General features: G+C 37.6%; 1 protein-coding gene across 1 annotated transcript; it reads right to left on the reverse strand.

Annotated features, from left to right (window-relative positions):
- Window positions 1-842: 842 nt before the first annotated feature.
- Window positions 843-4,893, reverse strand: LOC111832397. Its single transcript, XM_023788704.1, has 8 exons — window positions 4,438-4,893; window positions 4,241-4,379; window positions 4,049-4,146; window positions 3,436-3,783; window positions 3,150-3,363; window positions 1,882-2,302; window positions 1,688-1,799; window positions 843-1,511 (listed from the first exon to the last, which is right to left on the reverse strand). Exons 1-8 carry the CDS (start codon window positions 4,891-4,893, stop codon window positions 843-845), a joined length of 2,457 nt encoding a protein of 818 aa, XP_023644472.1.
- Window positions 4,894-9,886: the final 4,993 nt, after the last annotated feature.

A 9,886-nucleotide genomic window follows, 5' to 3' on the forward strand; every position in this document is an offset into this window, starting at 1 on the left:
ATATTAAAATTGAGAAGTAGAATTCTTTAATCGAAGATAAACCAAGAAATCGGAGGGAATCCCAGAAATCGATAAGAACCCAAAATCCCCAATCTGATCTCTCGATTATGACTATAAGGGAGAAGAAAGAAGTAAACGACGTCGTCTGGAATTAACTCGGCCAAACCACGAATTTAATTTACGATAAGTCAACCAAACCTCATTATATAACTCAGTCGTAACGTTATGTTATACCTCAGACGGAACGTAACTATAACTCAGCCATACCTCGAATTTGAATATCAAAATCATAAATCAGCCATATCTAACGTATAAATCAGCCGTAACGTTATCTTTAACTCAGCCATAACATAATCATAACTCAGCCAAACCTCGAATTTTAAATATAAGGTTATTTATACATTCATGTTATTAGAACACTTATATAAGAAGAATTTAATGTTTTTATTCACTGTAAAAATGAATATAATCAAATTAGCTATTGTTTATACCTTTTAAGACTTATGTATCCAACAAAGAGATAAATCCTAGTAATGCTTGTCTATTCTATCTTGTAATACTCTAATTTAATACAATTCTATTTTTTATATTCGGGTGAATTTTATCTTTTACATTAAAGATACTTTTTAATATATTCTAATACCATAATGTTAAGTTTATTGTTGAATTTAAAATGCTTGTTTATTGTTGAGTTTAATTTGTCTCTCGGAACTCAGCCATAAAAAACCATAACTTAGCCATAACCCATTTCTATAACACAGTCACAGTCAGTACAGAACCACAAATGAGCCATGATTCCAATAATTTACATATTATCATAATAAGTCTACTACAACATAATATTACTGAAACTGGTTGAGGTAATCCGCTGCCTTATCGAAAATGTCTGCTGCCATCTTCAGCCGTATACCTTGGATATTTTCATCACAGAGGCCATCGAAACTAACACCAAGTGCTAGGCATTCCACAAATTTGAGAGAGTACACGCCACAGTCCCCGAGATTTAGGTTTTGAGGGACCTTGGATATAATTTTCCTTCTGAAGGAAAACATCGCCTTACTTTGTGGACGGATTTCAGCAGGGACTAATGCGTTTAGCATTGCTGGAAGCATCTGCGCAAACGGCTTAACACACTTCATGATATTTTCTTCACTTTCAGGTGTTACCTGACCCACAATGCTGTCATAGACATCGATATGGCTCCTTGTCAGGTCAGCTTCTAGCTTAATCCAGTGATCACCTCCGACTTGTATAACAAGATACAGTTTGTCCACATCTTTTATCCACTTCAGACCAGTGGGCTGATCTACAGGCATTTTTCCGTTAATAACCCGCTCATAAGATCCACCATCGAATTTAAACCTTTGTGGTCTTTCCTTGAATGCTTTATTATACTCATGAACGAGTAAAGCAGTAAACCACGGGTCTAAAAACGCAATACGTTTGGTGTGGAATGGGCAGGGGTCTTCAAGGAACCGTTTCCTGAGGAGTCTCATAAACGCACCCACATGCTGTAAAAAAACCATAAGGTATGATAAATATAACTCAGCCATAAATAATATATAACTCAGCCATAACTAATATATAACTCAGCCATAACTAATATATAACTCAGCCATAACTCAGCCATAACTCAGCCATCAAGCTGAATGATAACTCAGTCACAACAAAAAAGTGTAAAACTTACATCGTCCCACAGCCAGCCATACTTATTGTCCGTAGCTGGCCAATCCTTTCTTTCAGTGATGAGTCTCTTGAACAATTCAATTTCAGGGGCTGACTTGCCATATGGGGTAGCCCTAACAAACAACACACTTTAATATACACAAAAAGGGGGTAAAGAAGCAGTAATCAAGAGGATCATAGGTACGAAGGACTTACTTGTATGGACTTAAGTGATCCAATAATCTCTCCAATCTGGCCTGATCAACAGGGGCGAAAGGATCAAATATTGCAACAGAAGGTACACAGTTCTTCCTCATGCATGTAAGCCCGTTCTCTCCAATAAAAGGAAAAACATGAGTTTTTGGTTGTGGCTCCAATGCACTCCCATCTTTAGCAAACTTCACATTTGCTGTCCTTAATTCTTTAATCCTTTCATTCCTAATCCTTTCTTCCTCATCAACATCAGATTCAGGTAAGACGTTGAAGTTCTCGAAAAGATTATTGTCAGTGATATCCTCTAGATCACTGTCACAAGCTTTGTTGTCCCCTTTGTTGTCCTCAGCCTCAACCACAACTTTCTTACCGTGACTCTTTTCATGTGGGAATTTGAATTTCACAACAGGAATCTTACCAACATCTTCAGCAAGTTCTTCCACCAGTTCTTCAACTGTTGAACACCTCTAGGCTTTCTACCTCTCTTCTTTGGCTGGCCTTTTTCCTCATTCCCTTTCCTTCTTGCTTCAGCTTCTGCCTTCTTCTTTTCCTCTACTTCTTTTTTCTTTTGGGCATCTGCTTCTCTTCTCTTCAGTGCATCTTCTTTCTTTTTCAGTGCCTCCTCTTTCTTCTTTTGAGCCTCGGCCTCTTTCCTCTGCTGTGCTTCTAAATTTGGCCAAAGGCCGCGTTTTCTTATTAGCAGGAGAGGGAGATTTCTCAATGAAATCAAGAAGACCATCTTGCTCATTAGTGGCCTCATCGAAATCTTTATTTAGATTCTTGATGCACCGATTAATGTCATTGTCCAGAACTGCTTCTTCTTCTTCTTCTTCTTCCTGAATTTTCTTCTCCTGTAACTTCATAACACAAAACAACTCAGCCATAACACAAAACAACTCAGCCATAACAAAGGTATAACTCAGCCATAACACAAAACAACTCAGCCATAACAGAGCTATAACTCAGCCATAACATAAAACAACTCAGCCAAAACAGAGATATAACTCAGCCATAACATTCAACAACTCAGCCGTAATGTATTTGATAACTCAGCCATAACATAAACAACTAAGTAAAAACATCGGATAACTTAGCCATTACATAAAATTAAGAGAACTCAGCTTACCGGGGGACTATTAACAGAGTAGTCTTGGCTTGACGGTTTCTTCTGAATTTCATGTGTCTGTTCTTTTTTTTCCCAAAAGCATCCCTGATTCTGATATTGGAGAAGCTCTTGAGTGGTAATGTGTCGTCATTCTGAATGTTTTTGCCTCCACTCATGAGACCAGCTAGGCCTCCACCTCTGGCAACGAAGGAAATTAGGCCTTTCATCTTTATGAATTCTTCATCAACATGTGTGAACTTATCATCAAAGGTCTCAACCTTTGATTTCATGGTCTCAATACTTGATTTCATTTCAGAAACCATACCCACGAGTAATTTAAGTGACGCCTTTCCACCAGCATCGTCCTCTTCACTATCAGCCTGCAAAACATACACAAAAATTGATAATCAAAACATACACAAATATATATGACTATATAACATATAACTTACCTTTACCTCCTCACTCTTCTTCTTCTTATTCTTCTGTTCATGAGGCTTTACCTCCTCATTTATCTTCTTCTTCTTCTTCTTCTTCTTCTGTGCATCTTCTGCACCAGAATCACCACCCTTTTCAACTTTCTGCTTCTTAGCGGGAGATTCAGACTGAACCGCTGCTCTAATTTTTCCAGCTTTCTTCTTGTCCTCATTCACTTTCACATCCCAAAAACCTTTAACAAGCTTTTCCTCATGTATGTCATTGACCAAGTTGACAAGTTCTGGGTCTTCTTCTGTCTGATTTGGCCACGTATGAAAAAGCTCACTTACATCACCCTTCATCACCATTGTACTCACACGCAGCTACATTAGAAGACAAACATCAATAAGTATAACTCATAAAGACAAAACAAATACATAACTAAACTATAACTCAGCCATTACTAAACTATAACTCAGCCATAACTAATTTATAACTCAGCCATAAATAAAAATAACTCAGCCATAACTTAATTATAACTCAGCCGTAACTAAACTATAACTCAGCCATTACTAATATATACCTCAGCGATAACTAAATCGTAACTCAGTCATAACATAAAACAGAGATCACTAAAATATAAGTTACCTCACTATACTTTTTGATATCTTCAGCAATTGCCACATCTAATGCTGAACGTGTACGGGTTCCAGGCCATCGAAACAACGGGATCTCTTCATTCTCGACTAAATTCCCAAATGTGCTCTCCTAAGCATTTGATAGAATCATATGCCCAAGCTTGTAACACGTAAACCGGCCCACCAAGGGTGTACGAACTACCTCTAGGATTCAAGCACTTGACATTATCAACCATAGTCTCAAATGCGACCCGACCCCATGGATAAGCCTTCACGGCTTTATCATCAGAAACTATTTTTGCAGCTTCAAATGGTATGATGCACGCAGTAGAGTCCAATGGCTAGAAAAATCAATAGCCCCAACCACTTGCGCTTCTCAATAGACCATGACCGGCACACTAATAATCCTTTAAGTAGCTCATCATATGTTGGACCTTCCCCACCAGGAACTTTCAGTTCTTCTGTTAAGAACTGTTTGAAGTCAACTGAAGGTTCAAACTTCTCTGATGGAGTTGGATCTATGTTTAACTCCGTGAGGTGAGCGAATTGATTCAAACCAAACCTTATAGGCTGGCCACCAACTAAACACCAAAGCTCTTTGTGTTTAATTTTCAACTGTCTACACAATAGATAGTGTACAGTCTTAGCAGACCAAACGAATTTGCTTTCAACTAGTTTAGCAACTATTCCAAGAGGTAATTGCTTGATCTCAACCCACGCGTCTTGTCCAATTGATTCCCTAACCCCAGGGAAATCTGCCATCCTAAAATAGGTACACATGCTTTTATTCTTGAGGCTAGACATCCCTTCTTCGTAAAGTCTCGGTGGGTAACGCATTGCTTGTTCTGCAGCCATCTGAAATAAGTATAAACACATCATAACTCAGCCGCAACATACAACAAACTCAGCAGCAACTAAACTATAACTCAGCCATAAAGTACACAATAACTCAGCCACAACATAAACTATAACTCAGCCACAACATAAACTATAACTCAGCCACAACATTAACTATAACTCAGCCATCACATAAACTATAACTCACCCACAACATAAAACAAGTTAATAAATGAGCCATAACAAATATTATAACTCAGCCGCATCAATAACAAACTAAGACAACTCAACCATAACATGATAAGTAACTCAGCCATAACATGATAAGTAACTCAGTCGTCGAATCTATAGGTCTGACAAATCAGCCGTCAAGAATATTGTAACTCAGCCGTTGAATGAATAGAGCAAACGACGGCGACAATCAGCCATAATAAGCAAAAACAAACACGATTATAGTCAGAATAACTCTAAATACAGTTCGACACTTACCGGAATACGAAAGGTCTCCAATGTAGCAACGAAAACGACGACTCACTCACGGTGACTTCTTCTCTTCACAGCGACTGAAGGCGAGTACGTTTAGAGCAAAAGAGAGAGAGCATAATGGTTCGTCGGCGGCGAGGACTGTGTTCGTCGGCGAATACTATGTTCGTCGGCGGCGAGGAAGTTCTCTTTCGAACGCGAGAGAGAAATTATTTTTTTTTTTCAATTGTAAACAGTGACGAGAAATAAACTGTTCAGTTTCCTTTTTGATAATTAATGAAAGAATAATTGTCGATGATGATGTGGCAATTTCGGGTATGACGTGGTATTTTCGGATCAGACGTGGCAATTTTAAGTGAAAACAGACAAATGGTGTTTATTGTAATTACACCCATCCCACTAAACATCTAAGGAATAAAAAAAAATTGGCTGTTTAAGGAATAAACATACAATTGTGGTCTATCTAAGTAATTCTCCCTATTAAATAACATCAAAATTTTGTATAGAAATTTGTAAAACTTCTTATCTATCTTAACATTTTTGGAGTACAATTTGACCAAAAATCATTTCTTACACTTTTTCCAAAAAATCCAATACCTCAACCTCTATCTAACAACATTCATTAAGGTTAGTTTTTACTTTTATTGGTTTCAGTCGGGTCAAAATTATTTAATAGTAACCCGCTTTGTTTCAATTAGTTTCATTCATATAAACAATGGAGATGTTTATTTCTTAATTTGGTTGGGCCTATCAGTTACACTTATAAATTTAAATTTGTTGGACCAATAATACAATATAAACAAAATATACACTCGTATATTCTACCCTTCCTTATGGAAATCAACATAGAACACGATGTATATGTTGAGTAAAGCTTGAAGAAGAAGATAACTTGTAGTGAAAGTTTTAGTAATCCTACCGAGTTATGGATTAGGATTAGAAGTTGTATATGTCCTATTTGAATTAGGATAGGTTTTGGTTTAATATAAATAGAGAAGTCAGGTCGTGATATCATGTGAGAGATTAAGAGGTTGTGAGAGCTTTAGTTTTTGAGGAATTTTTCCCAATAAATAAAAGAAAGAGTCTTTTATATTTCATAAATATCTTGTTCAAAAAGTTTCATTGTTTCATGATCCACGTTTCCAAAATCATGGTTGGGTTAGTAGTTGTACAACCTAGGCCAAAAGAAAGCGGCTCCTCCTCCATACAATGTATGATGCTTACTAACACCAACTATACTGTTTGGTCCATCCGCATGCAGCTTTTGTTCAAAGTTCACAAGGTATGGGAATCTATTGAATCAGGTGATAAAGATGACGAAAAGAACAATATGGCGAGAGCACTTCTTTTTCAATTTATTCCCGAATTTTTGATTTTGCAAATCGGTCATCTTACAACTTCCAAAACTGTTTGGGATGCGATCAAAATTTAATATATGTTAGTGCTGATTTTGTGCGCGAAGCCCGGTTACAAAATTTGGTGTCCAATTTTGATAGGTTGAAGATGAAAAAAACTGATACCATTGATCATTTCGTTGGTAAAATCTCAGAATTATCATCAAAATCAACGACTTTAGGAGAAATTATTGATGAACCAAAGATTGTTAAAAAGCTGCTCCATAATCTGCCCAGAAAGCGCTACATCCATCTTGTAGCATCTTTTGAATAGGTTCTTGATCTTAAAACCACAAGCTCTGAAGACATTGCAGACGGTTAAGGCTTATGAAGAAAGAACATGTGAAGACAAAGAAGATCAAGCTCCTAGCCAATGTATGTCAACACGGATTCCCAATCCGGTCGAGGAAGTTATGGCGAATCACGAGGAAGAGGATATGGTGGAATATATGTAGGCCGTGGAAGAGGAAGAGGACGAGGACGCTATGATTATCAACAGCGGGATCCATTAACAGTAACTTGTTTCCGGTGTGATAAACTCGACCATTATGCTTCTAGTTGTCCCGACAGATAACTTAAGCTCCAAGAAGCCGAAGAAACCAAGAAATCTGAGGAAGATACTCATGAAGCTGAAGAGTTAATGATGCATGAGGTTGTTTATCTTAACGAGAGGAATGTGACTCCAACCGCTTTTGAAACACAAATTGATGGAAGTAATGTGTGGTATTTGGATAATGGAGCCAGCAACCACATGTCCGAAATCTCTCTTATTTTTCAAAAATTAATGAAACAGTCACATGGAAGGTGAGGTTTGGAGATGAATCCCGCATTGACATCAGAGGCAAAGGATATATTCTCTTTCATATCCATGGTGAAACAAAGGTCTTGACTAATGTCTACTTCATTCCGGAATTAAAAAGTAACATTATTATCCTCGATCAAGCTACAAAATCCGGTTGTGATATACGAATGAAGGGTGAGTTCTTGACATTACATGATCGAGATGGGAAGCTGCTGGTCAAGGCAAGTCGTTCCAGGAATCGATTATACAAAGTTTTGTTGGATGTTGAACCAACTACATGTCTTCACTTGGTGGCAATGAATGAGTCAGCGACATGGCATGTGAGATTAGGGCATATCGGCTTTGAGTCTATGAAATTAATGGTGAAGAAGGAATTGGTCCTTGGCATGCCAAATATCACAATTGAAAAAGACACTTGTGCTTCGTGTTTACTTGGGAAACAAGTCAGGCATACTTTCCCAAAGACAATATCGTTTCGTGCTTCGAGTCTAATTGAGCTTATTCACGATGATATTTGCGGTTCGATCTCACTTCCAACACCAGCATAGAACAAGTATATATTCGTCCTCATTGATGATCATTATCGTTATATGTGGTCTATTTTGTTGAAAGAAAAAAGTGAAGCGTTCAATAAATTCAAAAAATTCAAGAAGATTGTCGAACAAGAAACATAATCTACTATCAAGACATTTTGTACCAATAGGGGAGGAGAGTTTTCTCTCAAGATTTCTAAAGTTTTTGTGAGAGTTCAGGCATTCAAAGACACTTAACCGCACTATACTCACCGCAGCAAAACGGAGTGGTGGAGAGACAACACAAAACTCTTATGGAGATGACTCGAAGTATTCTAATATACATGGGTTTACCCAATTATCTGTGGGGAGAAGGAGTGAGACATGCTACTTATGTTATAAACAGAGTAGCAACAAGAGTTTTGAATACACAAACCCCATATGAACAACAAACTCAATGGGATTCTTGAGGAATTAAAGTTTGAAAAATGTTCAAAGGAACCATCGCTGTATCGAAAGCAAGAGAAGGAGCACCTACTCATTGTTGTTGTTTATGTTGATGATTTACTTGTCATGGGATCGAGCTTGAGCTTGATACTTGAATTCAAAAGAGGAATGGCATCAAAGTTCGAGATGAGTGACCTCGGACGGTTAACATATTATCTTGGTATTGAAGTTTTGCAATATGATGGTGGTATTATGTTAAGGCAAGAGAGATATGCTGAGAAAATTCTTGAAGAAACTGGTATGAGAGAATGCAACTCGGTTCTCATACCAATGGAAGCCGGTGTCGAGTTGTCTAAAGCTCAGGAAGAAGAGTGCATCGATTAGAACGAGTATAGAAGAAATATTGGGTGTCTTCGATATTTACTTCATACACGGCTCGATATCTCATACTGTGTGGGAGTTTTTAGCAGGTATATGCATGAGCCTAAGCGATCGCACCGAGCAGCAATGAAGGCAGTACTAAGGTATTTGCGTGAAGCTTCTTCCTATGGTTTAAATTTTACTCGAGGAGACAAGACTGGCTTGATAGGATATAGTCATAGTTCTCATAATGTGGATAAAGACGACGGAAGAAGTACAGCTGGTCACATTTTCTATCTGAACAATTTCCCAATTACATGGTGTACTCAAAAACAACACACGGTGGCGATGTCTTCGTGTGAGGCTGAGTTTATGGCGGGAACCAAAGCTGAAAAACAAGCCATATGGCTTCAAGACTTGTTAGGTGAAGTCATTGGGTCATCTAGCAAAAGAGTCACAATTCTTATGGACAATAAGTCAGCACTAGCACTCACCAAGAATCCAGTCTTCCATGGAAGAAGTATACATAGGAGATATCACTTTATAAGGGAATGTGTTGAGAATGGACACATAGAAGTAGAGTATGTTCCTGGAAAGGAACAAAAGGCGGATATACTAACAAAAGCTCTCGGGAAGATTAAGTTTAAAGAGATGAGAGAGTTCATTGGAGTTCAATACTTGAAGAAGAATGGGTTCAAGCTTAAGGGGGAGAATGTTGAGTTAAGCTTGAAGAAGAAGATAACTTGAAGTGCAAGTTTTTGTAATTCTACCGAGTTATGGATTAGGATTATAAGTTTTATATGTCCTATTTGAATTAGGACATATGTTTTAGTTTTATATAAATAGAGAAGTCAAGTCATGATATTATGTGAGAGATTAAGAGGTTGTAAGAGCTTTAGTTTTTGAGGAATTTTTCTAAAGCAATACAAGAAAGAGTCAAAGGCAAGTGTGGATATTACTTTGTGTATGGCTTGAAGAGAATGTGAAAGCAAAGTTTTCTGGATGAATTAATG

Source organism: Capsella rubella, unplaced genomic scaffold (assembly GCF_000375325.1).
Source record: "Capsella rubella cultivar Monte Gargano unplaced genomic scaffold, Caprub1_0 scaffold_1, whole genome shotgun sequence".
In the NCBI taxonomy this organism is placed as follows: domain Eukaryota; kingdom Viridiplantae; phylum Streptophyta; class Magnoliopsida; order Brassicales; family Brassicaceae; genus Capsella; species Capsella rubella.